Here is a 25,424-nt window from a genome sequence, read left to right as displayed (position 1 = left end):
GATGTCTACCCAGGTCCCTACAAAATTACTGTTGGAAAACTGATTCCTTTAGTAAAAAGACATAGAGATTTCTGAATCTTCTTTGAATAAAATGAAAAAAAGGAATCTAGCTTCACCTCCAATGATGAACTGAAATTGTGAATAGCTCTCAGTTTACATCAATGACATCTCATTGCTGTGATAAATAGTATGTCTCAGTATGCTTTGCAGCACCCCAAAGTTACATGATGAAGGACACCCTACTGAAAACTTATACCTAAATGGAGACAGAACTCTCATTAAGGAAATCTCTTAGTAGGTTTCTAAGCTGGTGGTATACATTTGGGGTGTATGGACAATTTGAACCGATTTGGGCATAATGAGCTTCAGGATGCTTTCTGGAGTTAAAACATCAGTAAGTACAGGTGAAGCAGCAATATTGGAGAGCTATGCTTTTTATGTTCATACTTTTATGACCTTAAAAACTGAATCCTAAAAAAAATTTCTTTAATATGTTATGCTTAATATTACTATTAAATTGCATAAACCAGTAAGTTCTTTTTTCCTTGGGTACGTATTAACAATTTACTTTTTGAAGATAAGTGCACAAATATGATTTGCTTTTGCAAATTGCTCCTTATTCTGTTACTGGTAAGTAATTTTTATATTACTGCAGCGTAAACAGATGCTATTTTCCAGCAGGTATTCAGCAGTAATGAGCTAATTCAATGTGTTAAAAACAACAAAAGATCTTCAAGAATGAGCTATTTGCTTCAATAGTCCAAGCTTCTTTGAAATTTATGTTGAAATCAACCATGATAGGAAGTTAGCAAATTACTAGAAGCCTTGTTGCAAAAGAGGAACTTTAGCTCATTTATTCAAATCCTGATTGTGTTCTGTAACCTTCTTAACATGCATGTTATCCACCATATTGATCCAAAAGTTATTTTTTGAGTGTAGCTAATATAGTTCATTACTTTTCTTGTAACAAAACAACACTTGGGCATGAGCTTTACAACTATTTCAACATTCATTCATATGAAGTCATTATACACCAAAATCTATAAACAATGAACCATGATGTTTTCATTGCCCTTTGAAAATTGCAAGGACCTCCTCGCTGAGAGAGAGAGAGAAAAAAAAAAACAAACCACAAAACAGATAGCAAGCATGTTAAGTTTATATTGTGCGGGTGAAATCCTGGCACCACTTAAGTCAACAGAAATGTTGACATTTATTTCACCCATCTCATAATAAAAATACAACCAAAATGCAATAAAAGAAATAGAATAACTCAATTTACCTCCCAAAGACCATGCTTTAAAGTATAAGTAATTTCAAGAACCACAGTTATTCCAACATGAATAAATCTTAGACAGACTAAAAAAACAAGGATGTCACCTTAAAAGAATACTAAGGGTGTGAGTTCAAACCATGGAAGGGTAATAGCAGACAGTAAATGTTGTGATTGTAAAAGCAAGTAGTTGTACATGTAGGTTCCTATGATCTGCCGAATTATGACAAATATTGCCAGTGAGTCATGTAACTCTGTCTGAGGCAAATTAATTTGCCTGAGACAAGTTAATATTCCCAGGGCATCTTCCTGGCTTTCAGAGTTCGCAGTGGCCCTAATGGCTGGAACCAGGTCATCCCTGTGCCCGTACATGTCATTCTCCTCAGAGCCCTGAGAGGCCTCCACTCCTGTCTCCCACTGACATGCCTCTGTCTCTCATCTACTCCACCAGCCAAATCATAGAAACAGATGGGTTGGAAGGAATCTTAACTATTTAATTCCAACACCCCTGCCACGGGCAGGGACATCTTCCACTAAACCAGACTACGCAAAGCCCTATCCTGCCTGTCCTTGAACACTTCACAGAATCACACAGAATCAAACAGGTTGGAAAAGACCTCTGAGATCACTGAGTCCAACTCATGACCCAACACCACCCTGTACACTAGACCATGGCACTAAGTGCCACATCCAGTCTCAAATACCTCCAGAGACGGTGACTCCACCACCTCCCTCAGCAGCCCATTCTAATGTCTGATCATTCTCTCTGTAAAGAATTCTGTTCTAATCTCTAAACTAAACCTTCCCTGGCTCAGCTTAAGATTGAGCCCTCTTGTCCTACTGCTGGTGGCCTGGGAGAAGAGACTGACCCCCACCTCACTCCATCTTCCTTTCAGGGAGTTGTAGAGAGTTGAGGTCTCCCCTGAGCCTCCTCTTCTTCAGGTTAAACAACCCCAGCTCCCTCAGCCTCTCCTCATAGGACTTGTGCTTGAGTCCCTTCGCCAGTTTCATTGCCCTTCTTTGGACATTCTCTAGCACCTCAATATCCTTCCTGAACTGAGGGGCCCAGTACTCAAGGTATGGCCTAACTAGTGCCAAGTACAGGGGCAGAATCACTTCCCTGGTCCTACTGGACACACTATCCCTGATATAGGCCAGGATGCCATTGGCCTTCTTGGCCACCTGGGCACACTGCTGGCTCATGTTCAGCTTCCTGTTGATTAGAACTCCTAGGTCCCTTTCCTCCTGGTCGCTCTCCAGCCACTCTGTGCCCAACCTGTAGCACTGCAGGAGGCTGTTGTAGCCAAAGTACAGGACCCAGTACTTGGTCTTGTTAAACATCATACCTTTGGATTCAGCCCAACTCTCCAGCCTGTCCAGGTTCCTCTTACCCTCCAGCAAATTGACCCTGCCCCCCAACTTAGTGTCATCTGCAAATTTGCTGATGGTAGACAATTCTCTCGTCCAGATCATCGATAAAGATATTAAACAGGTCTGGGCCCAACACTGATCCCTGGGGGACACCACTAGTGACTGGCCGCCTACTGGGTGTAGCACCGTTCACCACCACTCTCTGGGCCTGGCCTTCCAGCCAGTTCCTAACCCAGCAGAGAGTGCCCCTGTCCAAGCCATGGCTGCCAGCTTTTCCAGGAGTATGCTGTGGGAGACGATGTCAAAGGCTTTGCTGAAGTCCAGGTAGACACATCCACAGCCTTCCACATCCACATCCACCAGGCGGGTCACCTGATCATAAAAGGAGATCAGGTTGGTCAGGCAGGACTTGCCCCTCCTAAACCTGTGCTGGCTGGGTCTGATCCCTTGTCCATCCTGTAGGTGCCGTGTGATCGCACTTCAGATAATCTGTTCCATAACTTTGCTGGGCACCGAGGTCAGGTTGACAGGCCTGTAGTTTCCCAGGTCTTCCTTCCAGCCCTTCTTGTGTATGGGCATCACATCATCCAGTTTCCAATCATCTGGGACCTCCCTGGTGAGCCAGGACTGGTGATAAGTGACAGAGAGTGGCTTGGCAAGCTCTTCTGCCAGCTCCCTCATCACCTGTGGGTGGATCCCATCTGGTCCCATAGACTTGTGAGGATCCAAGTGGCTCAGCAGGTCCCTAACTTCTTGCTCCTGCATAACAGGGGAGCTATTCGGCTCCCTGTCACTGTCTACCAGCCCAGGAAGCCAGATGTTCTCAGGACAACCTGTCTTCTTGTTGAAAACTGAGGCAAAGAAGGTGTTAAGTCAGTCTTTTCCTCATCTTCGGTAACTCTGTTCCCCTCCATGTCCAGCAAAAAATGGAGGTTTTCCCTGCCCCTCCTTTTGCTACTGATGCATTTATAAAATCACTTTTTGTTGTCTTTAACAGAAGTGGTCAGATTAAGTTCAAGTTGTGCTTCTGCCTCTCTGATTTTCTTTCTACATGACCTAACTACATTCCTAAACACTTCATGAGTTGCCTGCCCTTTTTTCCAAAGGCAATAGACTCTTTTTCCCTAATTTCCTGCAAAATATCCCTATTCGGCCAGGCCAGTTTTCTTCCCCACCAGCTCGCCTTTCAGCACATAGGGACAGCCTGCTCCTTCAAGATTTCTTCCTTGAAGTGAGTCCTTCCTTCCTGGACCCCTTTGTTTTTAAGGGCTGTTTCCCAAGGTGTTCTCTGAACCAGCCTACTGAATAGGTTAAAGTCTGCCCTACAGGAGTCCGGGGTAGAGGTTTTGTTGATACCCTTCCTTACTTCACCGAGAATTGAAAACACTATCATTTTGTGGCCACTGTAGCCATCCATGGCAGCACTCCAGTCATGTGAATCATCCCACCACCTCTCCGTGATGGCGACTATCTCATAGCTTCCCTGCTGCACGATGGCTTTTTTTTTCTTTCCCAAATTGTGTGCATTAGTGTACATGTACTTCTGCTGGGCTGCTGCTATCATTCCTAACCCTGGCTTTCCACCCTTAGGCTCTTCTCTGCAGAGCCTGGTTTCAACCCCTTCCCCCTTCAAACCTAGTTTAAAGCCCTCTTGATCCGCCCTGCCAATTTATATGCTAGAGTTCTTTTGCCCTTGCTAGATAGATGAAGCCCATATGACTCTAGCAGGCTTGGTACCATAAATTTTGCCCCATGATCAAAAAAAAAACAAAATTCCACTGGTGGCACTAATCCTTTAGCCACCTATTGATAAGATGGGTTTTCCTACTCCTCTCTTGCTCTTCATCCCTGCTACTGCAGGAATTGAGGCAAATACCACCTGTGCTCCTGTCCCATCAACTAATTGACCTTAAAGTCCTTTTTAATTGCCCTGGTACCTCTTTTATCAATCTCATCACTGCCAACCTGTACTACCAGCAGTGGGTAATAATCAGAGGGCTGAATTAGCTCAGGGAGTCTCCTGCTAATATCACTCACCCCGGCCCCAGGAAGGCAGCAGACATCCCTGTGGGATGGGTCTGGTCAGCATACAGGGCCCTCAGTTCCCCTCAGAAGGGAATCAGCAAGTACAACTTCCCTTCCTTTTTCTTAATAGCTGCGGTTGTGATCCATCTATTAGATGGGGTGCAACTGGGAGATCCTCCAGACAGATCTTTTTCTTGAGTGTCATCTGCCTGTCTCTCTGGGTCCAGGGCCTCACACCTGCTCTTTAAGGGTACCTGGGAAGGTGATGGGGCGGGAGGGGACTATTTTACCTTTCTGACCAGGGACCTGTTTCCATTCCCCCCCATCTACTTGGTCTGTTCCATCTGCCTGATGGCAGGAGAGGCAGGGCTTCTCTGATTCCTGCTGGACTTCTTTTGGGGTTGAAAGGGTGTGATTCCATCAGCCTATTTCCCTTTCACCTTCCCTAATACTCCTTAGCCTCTCTACTTCTTCCTTAAGCTCTGCAATCCTATGAGAGAGAAATGACTAAGTGGTGACCATTAATACAACACAACCTATTTTAGCCAGCAGTCTGTACTAGAACATTTGTTTTCTCACTGCTGTCTCCACTCCTCATGATCCCTGCTGCTGAATATCATTACATCTGCCCCTTTCTTCTTCTGAATAACTGTCCTCTCCTTATTTCTTGCCAAGCTTTTTTGTAGAAAGATCACCTCCAACAGCACTAAGTTAGCATAGGTCAAGCTAAGAAACCTACAAAGATGATGGGCTTCTCTCTGCATCTCATGTCTTGTTGGCTCACCTTGTTGGGCAGGCCTGTCTCACCAATCAAGACACAGGGCTCAGATTCTAGAAGAAAAGCCAAAATAGTACTACACCATTTTTACATATATATGATGTACATTTTCATAGCTCTTCTCTGAAGGAAGCTGCATTCTTACAATCTTCTCAAGAACTAAAGAGATACAAATTAGTCATGTGCAATAATTTTAGAATAAAAATTCCTTGTCACTGGGAATTATGAAAAAAAAAAAAACAACTGTTAAATTCGGTAAAAAAAAATCTTCATTCCTCCAGTGTCCAAGGTGTTAATTATTTCTATATATTCCATGTTTTCTGACATCTTCAGACTTTTTTGCTCATTTATTCCTGCTTCTCAAAATGTATTTACATTAGAAATTTACTTTATTGCAACCATTTATCACTACATATAATTCTGATATGAAATGTATGTTAGAGAATAAATTAAAGCCATGACAGGTAACTTATGATGGGCTATTTAACTGGAATTGTATTAGCAAGAGTCATTAAAAATATCTATTCAATAACAAAAAAAAGTTTTCCTTATGTCATTGCAATAAGTAGTAGGAGTCTTTGAAAAGGTAATGCAGATCGATGTACCTGTAAAATAAAAATTATGCCATATGCTCACATTAATTACTAAACCATAAAAATAAACAGATTGTCATTTTGGAAGAACAATTACTACACAAGTGATGGAATTTTGTATTTGGCAAACAAGGTATTCAAGCAGGCAGAACATAAGGACTGAGGCTCAGCGATTATTTGATTTGCAATTTAGTGCTTTTATCATCAATTTAAAAAGAAACAAAACATCTGAGCAAATACCCCATAGTTTTAAAATTACTGTATATATAACTGCCCTATTGAATTATGATATTTGGACATGTTTTGTGTTGCTCTGTGAGAGATAATAGTGCTGAGGTGTCTGCAGCTAATGAAAACATAACACCTTCTATTTGGTGGCATGGCTCACTGTAGAAAAGCAATATATCACTGTCCTGAAAATGACCAGCAGGAATAGGAAAAAGAGCTACAGCTAATTAAACCTTTTATGTAAAAACATGATTACTAATCAAATCTTTATTATCCCATACTCTCATATTCTTTCTTCTTCATTTACACTTTGTTCTGTAGACCTTGAGGTATGAGATTTATGGTAGACATATATGTTGTGGTTTTTTGATGCTGTGAGAGGATAGAGACAATGATAATTTAGAAAAGATACCTAAAATAAAAAAGTGACCATAGGAGGAAAAAGAATGGTACAGTTAAACTACATCTGGTCTTTCTGATAGCTAATTACAAGTCATATTTAAGTTACTAACAAAATAGAAAGTACTTCCTCAAGCTGAAATTTCATCTTTCTTGTGACATCTGAAAACCATCTTTATTACAAGGAAATCATTATTCAGTAAGGATCACAATTTAAAACATATTTCCCTTAAAGAAAGAAACAATGCCTTTTATTTTAACTATTTAATTGCTATGAAATTTGCTACACAGCCACATCATATACGCTGAACACTGAAGATAAATATAGCCCTAGCTAAATATCCAATTAAAAACCAACAAAATAGCTTTTGCAAAAATTCTGTGTGAGCATATATGTTCTTCTAGTGAAGTACCCCATAACAATTTGATTTTTAATTTATATAATTATAATTATTATAATATTTGTACAATGAAATGAAAAAGTTTCAACCTATTTGAAATAGAAAAGCATTCTTCTTCTAATCATGTAGGGAATGATCAACTAAACTTATTATTTTTGTCCAAGAAATAATAAAATCAAAGCAAGCACTGACAATTTCATCAAGACTCTAAACGTAAATTAAAATACATCAGACAAAAGGCTTGAAGACAAGTGATTCTCCCACCAAGGGATGATTTTCACTTGTCTACAGGTGTAACATTATGTGCACTGATGAGCTGATCAACAGAACAGAACTTCTCCCCAGCTGTAATCAGGAGCGATTGATGGTTGGGACAAAAAAGTTGATTATCATGACAAGTCCACTGATGCAGAGAAAGCATGCTATGATGGGGAATGGATAAAACCTGTTCAGAGATTACCTTATAAAGTTTCCTTTCTAAGGAATAAAAAAGAAACATTTATGCCCATCAAAAATTGCTAACATAAATTAATTCAGTACATTTGCCATGCATCTATATCTAAACTTATCTCACCATGACACAATGAGACTTATATAAACAACAAACAGAATAAACCCTTTTATTTTTAAAATCATAATTTTTGATCACCTCATCAAACAATTATATATGTGAAAGTACCTGCATCATCTACAAGTAGACCATTACTTAAGTTTGAATACGTTTTGAATTCATAATCCAGCTTATAAAGGCCATGGGGGAGTTAGGTGTAAGTGCTATATTGAATTCTTTGCTGAAAAGAAGTCAGTCCCCTTCAGCCATTTAAAACCTTAAAAGACTTCATTTTCAATTGAGCTTAAAAAAAATGCACGCGTGTGGGCAATACACCCTCAAAAGTATAGTTCAAATATATGCTTTTTTATTCCAATATAAAGCTTTTAAAAAGAGATACTGGCTTGTGCATCCACTCCCTCAGAGGATAAGGCTCCCAGCTGTTAGCTGTGATGTGAGTAAGTAAGTACACAGAAGAGGAATATCTCCAGAGACTGTAAAAGACATGAGAGGAGTGACAAAAGAACAAAGGACTGAAAAAGTCAGGCCTGGAAGTTCTGAAGTGGAATTTGTTTACATCAGGGGCAGTTACGTTTAGTAGTAATTCTCACAAAAGTAAATATTACATTTGCTATGAGAGGGGGCTGCACAGATACAGTGGAAAAAAATATATCACAGTTACCCCAGGGAGTGCAATTTTACTGACCATAAAGAGAAAAGCAAGAGGTGTCCAGAGTTAGTGTAAGATTATTTGGAAAGATTTTATGCATGTTGGAAAAGTATATAAACAACCAAAGCCAAGTAAAAGCACAACGTTTCTCTTAATGCATTTTTAGAAGAAATTAGTGTGTGGGCATGTGTGTGTTTTCTAAAAAATACAATTTGCTGCACATTTTCTTCACTCTGTACTCTTTCTATGAACCAGACTGGCATATACCCCTGTCTGTTTCTCTTCTGCAAGTTCTTCTTTATGTCCTTAACACTGCCTAAGAAAGTGAGCAAGAAGGAGTCACTAATTGGTAACCAAAAGTAGACAGCATTTTGCCATTATTACAGTGAAATCTTTTATCTGCACCTGCTATTAATAATCCAGAATTTCAGATTCTCTACTGTATAAATTCTCATTTTTAAAAATAAATCTGTAAGGAAGAACTTAGAACAAAATAAAAGGGTAGATGAAGATTGCACAACAAGGAGTTTAAAGTCTATCTTTCCTTTTAGGCGATGACTTGCTCATGGAAAGTGGTTTCTGTAAAGAGTCCCCAGCACAGTTGTGCATAGATTTCAATTGCTTATTAGAGTTGACTGATTTACTTCCCACATTGACTGAAGAAGCTGACAGCAAAAATTGCTTCAAATACAAGTGAATAGCAAGAACTGAAAAGCAGAGAATTGTCTCCTTGAAGTTTAAACAGGCAGTCTTTTCCATGAATGGCACTAGAGAACTAGAATGGCATGAGAACTAGAAGAGAGACCTCCTATCCCCTCTTTTATACTGTCTGTGTTTTCCCCTGTCTATACCCATTCCCCATGTATAAAATGGTATTTTTCTATATACAAATAAAAAATACTAAGCATTGTCTTCTTTTCCCACAATTCCAGCCAAAGACTTCAAAGAAACTCTAGTTAGCCACTACCTGCCCAACTTCAGCATCTGATTTTCATTCTCATGTTCCTCCACCCTCTTTCAGGCTCAAAATCTTTCTGACTCTGTTGTAACCCAAAGAATGTAGGTACAAGACCAAATTCATTAAAACAGCTGGAAACAAATATGTAATTTGCCTGGAAGTCATCTTAGTGCATGACAGATAATCCATATTAAGCATGCTCCCGACACTGAAAGCAGATTTTGGAAATTCTAGAACCTATGAGACCATTTAGATCTGCATCCTGCCTCCCAGTATAACGTTTTCTGGTACATTCTTCTATATTAATTTAACCTTTTCTGAGAGAAAGGAAACTTCTGATAGTAAAACACATGGATGTGTTCAAACACAGGAGAGAGGTTGCTTTTATTTCCAACTTTCTGTCTTACTAACTACTATCACCTCTGCCTTTCCTTCTGCTCTTTTCAATTCTGTGATCCATGCCTCAGCAGAAGTTAAGTTGGCCCCAAAAGGGCAAATACTGCAACCATTCACTCCAGTGCCAGAAGCAGAAACCTTTTATATTTCAGTCAGAATACTGGTTATTAATCTTTTGCAAATTATAAACAGGACTATTGTAGAGAGCCATTGCCTATTAACATATAATTTCTATCAAATGCAAGTAATTTAAAAGAGATGTCAAAACCTCCTGCACAATGGACTTGTTTTGTCAAAATAAGTGAATGCTTTGAAAATTAAAAAACCTCACAGGATGAACAGAGGTAGGAAGAAAGCATTGACAAAATAAAAATGTCTAAGTTTCACATAATCTAAGTCCTACACAGCAACATCTGATGATCATCTGAATGTTTTAATCTCTCTAGCATCATGTTTCTATACCGACTCTGAAATTCAGCTGACATAGATTTTGTCCTCCTCAAACCTCAACCTCCACTTGTCCAGAGACTAGGTAGCTGGAAACATTAGACTTTCCTTTCTCCTGGATATATAGTTTAGGTTGTAAAAGACCTTTAAGATCCTCAAGTCCAACCATTAACACAGAATTGCCAAATCCACCACTAAACTATGTAACTAAATGCAACCTCTACCCAAATTTTAGATACCTCCAGGGATGGTCAACCAACCACTTCCCTGAGCTGTGTGTTCCAGTGCTTGATTTAGACGCTCTCTCTTCAACTATCACTGCTGAATGTGGCTGGAGAGTGAATTTTGAGAGGAAAGTGTAAGTCTTGTAATACAAATACAGTGGATAACAAGGCACTCCATTCTCTCCCCGTCAGCAACAGTCTGAGTAATGAATGTCCTTCCTTATGTTCAAAACTTTCCTTCTTTCCTACTGTCTTCTTGACCTCAGGCAATGCCTCTGTGAGCCTGATACCTCTGGGTTGGTCCATGTTCTGAAACAGTACAGATTTCCTAGACAGAATAGGTTACTTCCATTACAAGAGAGGAGGTAGGTGCAAGGATTAGAGAAGAGTTTGTGCAGAGAGTTCCACAGCTTGCATACAACTTAGAGACCACTCACAGCAGCTACTGAGGGTCACCCAAAATATTTAGTTTGCAGCCAGTGCTTAAGAGGCAAGGAAATAGTCACGAGCTTAGGATATCAGTCAGTGGACCCAGTTCAACACCTCCAAAAGTACTCCGAAGATAAACAACAAGATATGAATAATTTCTACTTCTAGCTTGTATAGATTCATAGAAGTACTATATAGAAAGTGAAAATTATGAGAAAAGTCCTTTATACAACAAAAGGAAATTATTTATACTTTCTATTAAACATTTAAGAAACTTTAGGTTATGTGAAAATTTATTACTACTTTTCAACAGATTATTCTGGATTTTATAACTTATAAATTAAGTTATTTATTTCCTACATGAAAAAGGTTACTTATAACCAAATTAAGATTATTTTCTTTCAAAATAGAACACAATTTTAATAATAATAAAACAATAAAACACAGGGAAAGACCAGACCTGCACAGGGTCTGACTGCAATTCATATTATGGTTTTTAAAACTGTGGTATAGAAAAGAGGAGTTAATGCTTCTAAAATGTGCAGGCTATGCCTATAAAAACAGACTCCACTGAACATTGTACTGAGTAAATTATAGTAGGTTGTTTTCAAAATTTTTTATGTGTGCAACGTAAATGCAAAATATTCTGTGCTATTTGATTAGACTTTTGGAATGCCAAAAAGTCAAATATCTTGAAATATTTTTTAGTAATTCTTTAGGGTTTCTATAATGTGTTGGTGTAAATGCCAGATATCCCATGGAAATCTCCACACTTTCTATGATTACTTGCTACATTTTCTAGTGAATACCATGAACCAGTACCTCTGGGAAAGTGTCAACTTATGAGTGTATTTCCACACATATATATATATATATGGAATTACACACACACACACACACATATATATAAGTTAATTTTGGATGAAGTTTTATTCCTGTTAAGGTATAAGTGCTGCAATCAATACTATACCCTAATAGAGTAACGCTGATTTTAAGGGGATGCTGAGTATCTCTAAATGTGTGCAGAAGAGAACCTTCTTAAAGAATCAGGCTGATGAATTTATAGAACACAGGCACATTAGTTTGGAAAAACAAAAGTAAAATGTCCTAGGATAACAAATAAATAAATGTGCTTGTTGACTGGCAATACCTGCAACAAGTGACATTGATTAAAAGAGCTGTGCATTACAATTCAAGTAGAAATTGTTTTGTTTATACCAAACCAGGACCCAGGACTCCAGATCAACTGTAAATCTAAATCTAACCCATAATTGGAAATACAACAGAACATGTAAAAAATAAGACCCTGTTGTTATTGCCACACATAGAACAGTGGTCGAGGCAAATAGTACAGACTGCTTCAAACACCATTTAAGGATATCTCTGTAAGTTGAAAAATAACAGATTTGCAATCAGAAGGGTGAAATGCTAAATAACGTCTAGCAGTTATCTGCACCAGCCTTTCCTGATTCTTAATGGACCAACATTTTAAAGTTCCCCTCTTTTGTTGAAATAGAAGCTACAGGTGTGACCATCATTTGGCATGGACGAGGAATGAAATCTCTGTTATATCTTCCAAATCACACAAACAGGTTTGCAAAGTAGTCAAGCAGTAGGTCATATAATCCCTCTCTCAGGTCTGGGACTACATCCAGCATTTCCTGTCCATCTTCAGGAACAGGTGTCTAATTTGCGAATACTCTCTGCCTCAACTGTCCCTATGTATCTTCTTCCAGAACTTCACTACTGTTATAGCAAGAATTGTTTCACCAAGCAGTTCAACAAAAAATTTCTTCATTAAAATTAATCTGAAGAGCTAATCAAATTTATTCTTCTATCAAAACCAAGGAACGCAAAAATCAATTGGTCACTAAACTCTTATCCACCTCCTTTCAGATATGGAAAACCTACTATATTTTCCTGGTATTTTCTACTGTACATCTATCCAGTTCTTTATGTTTTCCCTAGCTGAGTCAAGTTCTTTTCACATCTTGTCATACTAGTGGATGTGTTCTAAATTCTGAAACCAGTTATGCTTCTGTGGAAGTATGATGACCATTGCTATAAATAATTCTTCACCTGAGGCATTGTCAATTTCAAATCATAGAATCATAGAATAGTTTGAGTTGGAAGAGACCTTCTAAAGGTTATCTAGTTTTGCACCCCTGAAATAAGCAGGGACATCTTCAATTACATCAGGTTTCTCAGAACCCAGTCCAACTTGACCTTGAAAGTTTCCAGATATGGGGCATCTACCATCTTTCTGGGAAATCCATTGCAGTGTTGTACCACTCTCATTTTAAAAAACGTATTTCTTATATCTGTATTAAACTGACTCTCCTTCAGTTCAAAACCATTATCCCTTCTACCAAAATAGGCCCTGTTAAAAAGTTTGCTCCTGTCTTTCTTATAGGCCTCCTCTACTGAAAGGCCACGAGGTCTCCCCACTGCATTCCCTTCTACAGAACCTCAACTTCCTCAGCCTTTTCTCATAGGATAGGTGTTTGATCTCACTGATCATCTTGGTGGCCCTCCTCTGGACCTGCTCCAACAGATCCATGTCTTTCCTGTACTCAGGACCCAAGATTTGCATACAGTACCCCAGATAGGGTCTCACAAGAGCAGAGCAGAGGAGAAGAATCATCTCTCAATTTGATGGCCATGTTGCTTTTGATGAAGCTCGGGACAGGGTTGGCTTTCTGGGCTGCAAGTGCATATTGTTGGGTCATGTCCAGTCTCTCATCCACAAGCACACCCAGTCCTTCTGATCAGGGCTGCTCTTGAATATTTGTGGTGGAATACTTACCTACTGAGAAATGTTACATTTTTGGGGAAAAATTACACAGGATTAGTTGAGTGGTTTCCTTTTTCTTTTTTTTTTTCTTCCCCCCCTCAGTATCCGTCCTTAATGCATATTTGGATTATGATTCAGTATAATTTCTTTTTTGCCATTAAGCTAGACATGTACTCATTTTACTGCTTGTGCATTTACTTTTTCCAGTCTAAGCACAATAGTCTGTGCTTTTATTTACTGCACTTGTCAGAATTCCAGATTATTTTCTCCAGCTGCTGAAGATAATTTTGGACTCCAATCCTGAACTTACCAGCTTCCATCAGGAGCCTGCCACTCTCCACCTAGGTGTCATCCAAAAACTTGGTATATGTATACTCTATTCTATCAGGCACAGTGCTAATGAAAATTTAGGGTAGCAATAAGAATGGAACAGACTCTTACAGATCCTGACTTGTTGTGATCTTTTGTTTTGACAGGAAACCATCAGCAACTATTTTCACTACAGTTCTTCAATCTGTTGTGCAACCAACTTTTAATAATTTCACTTGGACCATATTCCCCTACTTGCTTTACAAGACTGTCACATAGGACTTTACAAACCCTTGTTAAAGCCAAAATACATCACAGTTATTTATTCCCTATTATCCATTAGGCCAATTACCCTGTCAAAGGAAAAAAATTAGATTGGTTTGACATGATTTGTTCTTGACAAATTCATGTTGACTGTTTCTTATTGCCTTATTATACCCTAGGTGCTTACAAATTGATACTTTAATCATTCGTTCTAGATGTCAAGCATAGCCTAAATAGGATATAAGTCCTTTGATCCTGCTTCTTTCCCCACAAAATTTAGAACCATGGTAAAATACTGCAGAGCTATATTGCATCCTTATCCTCAAAAAAATTCGTCACTGTTGTTTAACTGCAAGAGCACTTTTTGAACTCTGATGGCTTCATAGAGTTGAACTATATATCAATTCAGTGATACTTTGTTTTATAGAGATGGAGAAAAACAAGGTAAAAAACAACAAATAAAGACTGATGAGAATTCAGCTCCTGATTTTCAGAGAAATATTATTGTAGTTGCTATTTAAGTAAAACAATAATTTCTGGCTAACATAATTGGAAATATTTTTACAGTGTATCAGAATGAAATTCAAATCCTGTGAACACCTCAGAACTCTGTCCAACCTTTTTTTAAAGGCAAACTGAATCATCACTCAGCCATCTGCATTAACAAGAGGGAAGAAAAATAGATAACCCCTTTGGAAGAATTGACCTTGTTGATAGATACCGATAACTTGATAACTTCATCAAATATTGAAATCAGAAATGTGGGCAAAAGAAGATGAAATAGTCAAGACAGGAAAATTTAGTAAGTGCTTTCTTTTTCTCTTTTTCCCAAGCCATTAGCAGAAAATTTACTTCTACGGCTACCTATAGGCACATGAGTTATCCTACTGAAGTCAGCTGTACTTCACAGGGTACTTTTAGCAGATATTTAATGTGAAGCATGCATTTAACAGTTCTTCTGACCTGGTGCAATACCTCTCAGCAGCTGCCAACATCTAAATGACAATACAGGCACTTACACCCAAGCACATATGTAAAGGTTTTGCTCTGTACTGGATGCACAATGTGATTGTAGATGTTGTATATAGATTTCCCTGAATGAAAAAAAAAAATGGACTCCACAGAACCTACCTTTGCTGTTCTAATGTCTTTTCTCAGCATGGAGAGGCTTTGGTTATTTGCTCTTTCCTCCCTTCCCTTTTGTGAAAAGATTTATTTTAAAAAGAAACACTGAACACAAAGCTGTCATGAAGATTTATAGAAAACTCCTTTACAAAGAAGCTAAATGTTTTTAGACTATTGTGTTGCCTTTTCTCATTTTTTTTGAAATGTAATTTTTATACCATGTAACCTGAAAAAAAGCTCTGCTGCTGCTAAAGAAATCCATATCAAAAGGGAGAAAATTCTGTATTCTCTGCAAAAATGAAAAGTCTCACAGACCAGTTTTATTGTAAACATTTTCATAATATTGCTGTGCAGCAGATAAATGGAATTTCTATTCATTACTTTCTGATAAATCCTATCTCCAGCATCTAAAAATAGAGACATATTGGTAGAATAGACACAAAGCCTAGGTTTCTAGACAGAAAAGGTATTTATTGTTGTTATGGATTTAAATCATATTCAATAAAATATGATGAAAATGAAAGGTATGAATATTGAGTGAATGAAAAATTTTTTATGATAGTAGGAGAAAAACATACAATGTGTGTGCTTGCCATTCATATAGTAATCAAAAAATGATAGCTAACAGCTCTTTTTCTTCAAAGCAATCTTTCCTTTGAGTCTCAATATTAAATCTTTAGTTTAGCACATTTTTGCTTCATACACTGGTGGACCTTTTTGAATTACCTAAGCAATGGAGGAAATAGCTCTGCCTACTCCTCTCACATTGAAAAAAAACATTCTTAAACTGAAATGGAACTGTGACTACATCTCATGTATTGAAAAACCTCAGCAGAGCACTTTGTGATTTTCAGTAGTAATAACTATAAGCACTGGAATGAGAAGAGACCATCATAAAGATATCCACAAATCGCTTCTGTGTGGTAGGGAAAAGGGGAAGAGATATCATCCCAGGTTAATCAATGGACAGCTTTCGGATCATAAGCTCTCCATCAATCAGCAACACTGGAATTGCTTTAAAAATTAGGTGAATATTAGAAGTGGAAAGTGAAACATACTCATCAAGAAGGTCTCCCCCTTCCATAAAGTTAATATTGATCTACTCTGAGAGGAGGGCATTAAAACAACCTTCTTCTGAGTAGTGTCGGTTATTTGGAGTTCAGGCCTCTAACACCTGAAAGTGTGAAGGAACAGTTAGGTATCTGCTTAACAGCTTGTCTTCCAAGAGTTTTCTGTGAACAGCTTAAATTAATAAATTTCTTCTGAAACCAGTTTTTTGGACACCATGGATGACTCTGAAAATGGCCACTGCTTCTTTCCCCTCTCTTTTTTGGAATACTTCCTAAGAGAGCCAGAAAAGGAACAGTATGGGACCATAGCAGTCCTCTGAGTAAAAAGTATCAGTATGCACTGATATCTTGTTTGTTTCTCTGTAGAAGCATTTTTATTTCAGACATTTTATTCTGGAAAAGGTCTAACGCCTGTCAGCTGGAAAATTTTCCACTCCATATATCAATCCGAGTTGTGTAACTGCTAATGACTAAGTCATTTTAATGATGTGTTCATCCTTTCTTTTGTTTGGATGTTTTTGCAGACTAACAAACGGTATACCCTCTTCGAAAGGAGATGTTTCACTCTGGTATGTTACACAAAAGCGTTTGATATCTCTTGTAGCTATATACTGTGTATGATTCAGTGTGACATGCTTTTTCCTAAGACAAAGCTGAAAATTGTGATAAGTTGGGCTGCTCAGTCGGTGAGATCCACTGCAGCCCAGAAGCCTCCATCATCCCCTCCTCATGAATGACTCAGTATCCACAGTCCTAATTCTGGCATCTGGCTTCTAAATGGAAGAGCCTAATTTGACTCCTCTATTTCTATCTGTGAGGGACATGACAACTCCAGAGAGGGTATTATCCTTCCTTGCACCACTCTTTGAAAATTATGTCAATGTTATAAGAGGAAGGTGTCCATTCAGTAGGTGAATTAGAAAATCTGGAGTCATCAGTAAAATTAAATATGTGATGCTGACTGGTCTGGAAATTGTGACTGAGATCTTGTTTAAATTATTTCTGAGGAATAAAAAGCTGAGTGGGATGAAAAGAGCTGTATTATTTTCTCCCTTAGGAGGGCAATCTTTAAAATTAGGCTTCAAAGTTCAGTTTAAGTTTTTGACAAGATCATGGCTTTAATAAATAACCAATAAACTAAAAATAGTACAAACTGTACATAAATATCTGCCTACAAAGAAGCAGGAGCACACAAGAATTATTTCACTTCTTCCTATGACTGGTATGAGGAAGGACCCTAGTGGACACTTTTGGGTTTGACCGTGCTCTAAATTCAAATATTTTTATTCTGACAGAAGTAACTTCCATATTTAAATTAGTAAAACAAGTAGTGAGTGGGGAAGATTAATTTCCACTAGCCATGTCCGTGTCAAGAAACTTCCTGAAGAGATTGGAATAGCAGAAGGAAATATATTGTACTATGTCAGGTTTTGCCTGCACACACAATGACACTGAGAAGGAAATAGAAGAGTTAAAATCTCAGGCTTTTCTCTGACATAACAGGTGTTACTTGTGATGTTAAGGAACATCACAGCACAGCTTCCTTGGGTAATTATTGGAGACAGGTTTCCTCTTTGTATTAGGGACCATTTCTAGTTCAGCTTGCTCTGTTTCACTGCTGCAGGAGTGAGAGGAGGTAAAGAAGGAGCCAATTGAAGGTACATAGGTACTGGTAGAAGAATTAGGATCCAGCAAATATATCAACCTTATTAGCAGTAATGGATCAGTCAATTTTTCCTGTTTATGCTCTGTGCAGCACAACTGAAGTTGATGAGCTTGCAGAGATACATTGGCAGAGAAAATCTGGCCGGGTGTATAAACACTGCCAAGCAATTGTGTTTATTTGAAACATCCTACAACCTTTTCATCTGCTGAGCGACAAACTGAATTCACAACGTTTCATTTAGGTTCAATTTATGAAAATTATGGCACATACTAGAAGATAAGTACATATTTCTAATCTGATACAAAACGATCGACTTACATCAGAATTAAATCTCAGCTGGCAAATGTTGCATGATATGATTTGCTTTCTTCGATGAGGAAGAGGAACTCCAAATGTATGATTTATTACAGCTTTTTGAATTGGGTCCATCTGTAAAGAGAAAAGAAGAAAAATGAAAGCTTTTGCTGTTCCACTGTGTGCTATATTATCTATAATTTCAAAACAGATTTGCATCATGCCATACCATGCCTCACACTACAGAAAAACTATTATTTTTCTTTGAAAATGAATATTTCTTCTTCGTACAGTTTTACAAAGAGGTAATGCAAAAAGGAACAAAGAAAAGTGTCATTAGCTGTCTTGAAATAGATATCCTTGATTCAATTTTATATGTACCAGTCTCCCTTTACTGAAGAAAGGTAAAAGCTGTAAACGCTGAAAAAGTTTACCTATCAAAACACCAATTTAAGATTTTTATATCATAGAAAATCTAGCTTAATAAATGAAACAAGAACATTTAAAATAAAATTACTATCAAAAGGATTAATGGAAATGTGAAGGAATATAATATTCAAATAATTCCAGAATAGCACGCAATAGCTCAGTATTATGAAAATAATAATAATTTCCCATGAACTAATAAATTAATCTCTTCCATGAAACAACATCTACACAACTTATGAAAAAATCCAAATCCTCCAAAGATTATTTTCACTATCACTTAGAGGAAACTATTGTAAATAAAATCTAATTTAAGGATGAATTTGGACTTTTATGAAAAAGGTTTTTCTGAGCTAATTTCTACCAAAACACTGATCTGATAGTGTCTGCAAGTAAGGGTCCTTATGAAAAAGTGTACCATTTTGGCAGAGAATTTTACAAAATCTACTCAAGAGACTGTTTTACGTGGATGATTGAAGTCAACTTCCCCAAATGTATTGATCAAAATTATTCATATTTCTGCTTCACAAGAAGCATTTGAAAGCTAATTTAAAAATCTTGTAATAGCTGTACAACAACTTTGTTAAGCCACTGATAGTTTTTATCTTTAAATAGTTAAAAATTCACAGATTTTGCCTAATTCTGATAACCAGTATTCACGCAGCATAATCTGTATGTGTCCTGAAAAAAACCCCATCTTTTTCCATGCTCATGTCTCCATGATTCCCTATATTCTAGTCTGTTAGCAAAGGGTTATTTGATAAATAAAGAATCAGAGCTTTTCCTTAGAGTAATCAATTATTCATGAAAGCTGTAATAGTAGACAGTCATGGCCTCTATTGCAGTGAATCCACAACAGATCACTACGGAATTTCTGCATCACCTGACAGCTGTTCAGTGTCAGATATGAAATAGGTCTTTAAATTAATTCCTGTTGAAAAGAAAATCAGATTGGTTTAAAAAAAAAAAAAAAACAACCTCCCCAACACACACACACAAAAAGCCCAAATGAACCAAGGAAAAAAGGAGAGCTTTATAGGACAGTCTGGAAGACATGCTCAGTTTGAGCGTCCTCTTCCATTTGAAGTGAAAGTGAAACACCTCATACATTTATGCAACCACCCGCATAAAAGAACGACAATCCCACCTAGAATATAGGGATGCCACTGTAACATAACCCCAAAATAACACTGATAGCTAAGGTGAGAGTATATCAAGTGCTGAAACACTGCAACATGCTGTGTAAGACTTCCTGCAGTGATGAAATCATGTGCTAGGAACATTCATTTTACTGAGTAGCATGATCTTGAAAAAGCCCACAGTCCAAAAATACTATTATATAGACCAGGAAGAAGACCACTACATAGCAAAGTAAATAAATAGTAAAAGCTCTTCCTTTTTTTTTTTTTTTGCCAGCTGAATGAATAGACCTGTATCTCACTATTTTCAATACTAAAGCATGATGTGGTGTTAAATTTCACTACTGCTGAAGTTTGGAGAAATTCTGTTCCTTTTGCCACTGCAGGTCTAAAATACTTGGGGAACCCTCAAGTTCAAATATATGAAAAAGTTAGCACACAGTAACAAGAAATTGTGCATTCTTTGATCAAGTGTAACTGTTTGACTTCACATTAACCAGAGCTGTGAGATGCTTTAAAGAACATCTTTGTTGACTTTCTTAATTTATGGCACTTGTGAGATAATGTGAGGTAATAGCCTTTAGTGTTAATACATGTCTTTCACATTATCTCACAAGTGCCATAACTTCAGAAAGCAAACAAAGTAACACTCCAAGGGTTAAATGAAAGGTTCCACCATGGTTAATAAGATGGAACAACTGATTTTCTTTTAATCGGATTTACCCATCTTCAAAGTAAGAATTTCACCTACAAATGAGATCAGATTTCTTGGGCGACTGATGCTTACATATTGTGAATGAGACAAACAATTTTTTAGAATTAAAAAAAAACCATGAATGTGTAGAATACTTGTTCTATTTTATACTTACTTTTATTTTGGCCTCATGGAAAACTGTGGAGTTTCTTTCTTAATCACTCCACAGATTTTCTCTTATTTATCTGCTTATACGGAAACCCATCTGTACCTTTCCTTTTCAGTTTCTAAAGATATAGACTTCTAGATATAAAGGTACATAGTGTTACTGTGAATAGGATGATTTGTGTTTGTGTCTCTAAATGAAGAAGTGTTCTGGATAGCTTTCAAGCTGATTAAGAAAAGCTGCTTCAAAATAATAAACCTTTCTCTGCCAGTTCATAAAAACATAAAACTGTTTGGATTGGAAGAGAAAGATCATCTCTTTCCAACCCCCATGTCATTGGCAGGGACACATTCCACTAGAGCAGGTTGCTCACAGTCCCATCCAGCCCAGCCTTGAACATTTTCAAGGATGGGAGAATTGTTGTTTGATACTGCAAAGCACAGTTAAACTTAAAAACTTAACCCCAGATTCTAATAAAGTTGGGGCAGAATACTTCTGGGGTATTTTACATTATTATTTTTCCTTGAAGATTTTGCTTGGGAAACATCGCCATTCCATAAGTTCTAAATAAACATCAAAAAAGCACCAGATAAGCCTCCAGAAGTTTTATGCAGGAAATCTTAGAGAGGTAACAGGATACTTTGTTGCAGCATGATAAGGATTAAGATCTCACAGGTATTGAAGACAGAGAGAAGACCTGCTGAGAGTCAGAGGAATAAAGAGAGGTAGCTGATTGCAGAAAATAGAGAGCAAGGATTGCAGGGAAGTATAAAGGGGGAAATAATATCATATAGCTGAGATAATCAGCAAGTGGTGAGATACTTAACATAATCTCCAGGCACTTCTAGTCTCACTGAACATTGCTAATTACACATATAAATTATATTTCAAATTCTGTAAGTGGTATTCAATTTCAAAATAAAAATTATCATGATAAACTTTGATAAAATTTGCTTTTTACTCATTGCTAGTGCTATATTACAATAGCTGGATTTTATTTCTTAGATGAAACTGATTTAATTTACTCTCATTTACAGTGACGGACAGAGAGATTTGCAATTCACATGAGAGATTATCATTCAACTTTCAAAGCTGTGCAGAAGACCAAGGCTGGCAAGATGTCCCTTTACTTCCTCTCCATAATGTATTTGCACTGGCAGTTACAACACAACAGCTGCTATCCTTGAAGGCCTATTTGTATAGTGCAGAACCTGGGATGGTATATTTTGCCTACAGAGAAATCTGATCCTTTGGAAAGGTAAATTTTCATATTTTCCACAAATAATTTCTCAGTGTTCCCTTTTTTTGAGTGTGTGTGAAGAATTGTTTTACACTGAAACTGAAATTCAAACACATAGCTCTTCCCGAATTTCAAGTAATTTTTAATATGTCTAATTTTTCGTGGTTGTTTTTCTGTGATTTCTTATCCCAGAGGCATAAGAATATGCCTAAGTTAAAAACAATAACAAGCCAATAGGAAAGGAAAACATGCAAGTTTGACCCGCAAAGGTTCAGATCGCAAAAAGATATAAATCCAAGGGATTTTTTTTTAAATTATGTATTAAAACCAAGAGGCATGACATGAGCATTTCAAATGTTTACAGTTTGCAGTAAATTAATGGAAATGCACTAATGTCTATAAATAAAAGCATCCAGGTCAAAGGATGAAGATAACACGGATTCCCAGAGCCTGTTCAGAACATATGGTAGGCCTAAAGCAATCAAAAAAGTAGAGAAAGTATTTTTACCTCAAAACCAAAAAAATTAGCTGGAAAAGATTGTCTCAGATCACTATGGTCTTACACTAAGTGAGTAGAAAACCATGTCAGGTCATTGAAGATCTCAGGAAAAAATTGCTGTAGACCATTTTAGTGGTAATTAAAAAAATACTACCCACATAAGGAATGACTTCCATTACTTGAACAGCTAAGTCAATTTAGTGACCCAGGTACCGACACCTCTCAGATCTTCTTAAAATTCAGATGCTAACATATTCAATAATAATATTACAATGTACTTATTTGACTTAATTTTGTACTTACTCTCAAATATGTTTGTAGAAATGCAAACCTATGGCAAGAAACCATACTCAGAATATAAATAATTATATATATATATAAATATAATAATTATATATAATTGCTCATAATATAATTCCCTTAATGTTATTTTCATTGTAACACTAACATTGCATTGTGTTAGCATTGTAATGTTGATAAAAAGATAAAGATAAGTCAGTGGGAGCTCCTTTCATTCATTCTCTTTCATTACAACAAACAGTGAAACTTGTAAGAGCATTGGACACAGTGTAAATCCTGCACCAAACTTTACCATTACCAAGCAAAAACTCTAAAATATTATCATGTCCTCCATAGTTCATAATTATTGGTGAACTTGATCCATTTCTAAAACTGCCCAATAGATGCAGTTTTAACACGAACCAGTTCAAACATAAAACTGCCTGCTTGATTATAATTCTGCCATACTTGTAGAAACACAAAAAGGTTAAGCTATAGGGATGTTCCTCAATGGCATAAAGTCACCGTCATTTATAGCCTGGGGACTTTTAGAATCAGAAATTTTCTCATGGAATAATTTATCTATTTCCGACTGAAAACTGAGTAGTTCCTCTGTGATCTCAGTGGCACCAAGAATTCACAGTCATTTCCCCTCCAATCATGTGGTCAATTGTACAGATGCAGTGATATTATATTAGATATATCACATTGTTATATTATTACTCATGCAGAAATTGTTTTATTTTGGAGAACTGCTGGACTTTCAGACTTACATTGCCCATATCATAGGCATTGTGAAACTGAGTCCTAGCTACTTCTTCTCCAAGAGATACTTGACATCCACTGCAGCTGCATTTTCAAGCTGGACAAGGGAAGTGCTACAGGTGTAAAACTTGCAGGAAGTACAGGAACTAGTGGGTGTCACACATTGTAGTTCATTTCTGTGTGTGTACAGCCATCTCAACACTCTTAAAAGTATTTATCAACTATGCACATTAAAAAAAATTATCTGTGCAGAATATGATGTTTTCCAGAAGTGTCAGATCTATAACTTACAATCTACCTGACACATTCTTAATATACTTGTGACCAGGTCAGAAACAGAACAGTTCAACAACAGCTCAGTAATTTGATCCTAAGCATATTTGATATTATTCATGAGAAATAAGTCCTGTTGTTAAGGTTAGCACTAAAGGATTGGGTTTTTTTTCCCAAAACCACATTAATCTTTGAATAAGAATCTTATAAAGTAACTAAAGAACACAATTCAAAAGGAATGATGGGAGGAGTTTGGCAAGCATAATTAAACACACACACATACAAAAAGAATGTTTAACAATATTTTGGTTTCATGTACAAATAGAACAGTATGATGTCAAACAGTTAAAATACATATTCTAGATGTGGTACCATGCATGGTTTATCTTTTTATAGCTAATTTATTCAGTATTGCTTTAATAATTATGGTGAATAAGTATGTAGTGAATTGAACTCAACATTGTACACCTTTTATAAGTGTCTAGCATTTCTGCTCTTATCAATGAGAGTAGAATTAACCTGATGCTTTCTACGTACATAAAAAGAAATGTTACTCACCTTGTTAAATATAACATAATTAATATAAGATACCTACATCAGGTACAATAATGTGCAATATTTACAGAATAATTACTTCTCTTTTAAAAAGCTGTATCTATCAAAAAGAAAATCACAGTCACTTCCCAAACAATGCAACCAGTTTATGTAACTTGAATTCTGTAACTTCAGAATTAATTCCCAAGGCAAACTTTTTATTCTGTTATTCAAATTATATGAGTGTGTCTCTCTTCCTTTTTTCCTTTTTTTTTTATTTTTTATTGGAGCTATTTAATTGTAGCAGTTGTCTAATCACCTTCCTGACGTGACTCTAGTATTTCTCTCTTCCCTTCTTTCTTGTTATTTTTTTTCCTTGTAGATTTTTCCACTTGGCAATGAGATGCTGAGGCAGCAGCAGTATTTCTGGCAAATTGCTTGAATGTACAGAAACCAGTCAGAGCAAAAGGATTTGCATTCACAGTGGTATTACACACACATACTGTAACCACAGAGAGATTATGCAAATCCTTATACTCCGATTGTCTAATAATGGTTGTCAGTCAAAAGATAAGAATTTGCATATGCTAAGGCTAGTGAGAAATAATCACACAGTGATTATGCTAATCAAACACACTAAACAACATGTGAAGGACTGTCAAACTGGAACAAATCTGTGTATGTGTAATGTATGCTAAATATAGAAACACGTAGTACTAAAAGAATATTAAGGTTGCAGATTGAGCCCTTAAAAACATGAAATGCCTATAAGTCTTAATTTGACACCTTTCTGAATTTATATTTTTGAAATATGTTCACATATTTTTCCCCAAAAATTCGGCTTTTTGTCTGTTCAGAAGATGGACAATGTTCACCTAATGAGAAACTGTTCAATGTTGTGTTTTGTCCAAGAAGTTCAATGAATAGCCCTAAATCTCATTTACTATATAAAGCCGAAACCTCTCTCCCAACAGAACTTATCAGCCTATTCGTTGGCTCTCCTACGGTCTTCATGGACACAGGATGTGAGTAGTTCACAAGTATAATTAAGTTATTTTGAAAACTTCTTTTTTAGATAAAAGATTTTATTATCTCAAAAATAAAGGACAAAATTTGTACACCAGTTCCAGTTACCAAATTTAATA

At 36.9% G+C, this 25,424-nt stretch overlaps 1 protein-coding gene across 4 annotated transcripts in view; it reads right to left on the bottom strand.

Annotated features, from left to right (window-relative positions):
- Positions 1–25,424, bottom strand: part of ZNF385D (zinc finger protein 385D) — a 404,459-nt gene that overhangs the window by 72,620 nt on the left and 306,415 nt on the right. For all 4 annotated transcript variants that reach the window (XM_064673182.1, XM_064673190.1, XM_064673208.1 and 1 more), the window contains one exon: positions 18,289–18,399. In XM_064673182.1, the coding sequence (XP_064529252.1) occupies positions 18,289–18,399 (111 nt within the window). The remainder of the gene's footprint in view (positions 1–18,288; positions 18,400–25,424) is intronic.

This window comes from Pseudopipra pipra, chromosome 1, assembly GCF_036250125.1.
Source record: "Pseudopipra pipra isolate bDixPip1 chromosome 1, bDixPip1.hap1, whole genome shotgun sequence".
NCBI classification, from domain to species: domain Eukaryota; kingdom Metazoa; phylum Chordata; class Aves; order Passeriformes; family Pipridae; genus Pseudopipra; species Pseudopipra pipra.
Note: the sequence above shows the minus strand (reverse complement) of the source record. Positions and strands in the feature narration are given on the sequence as shown.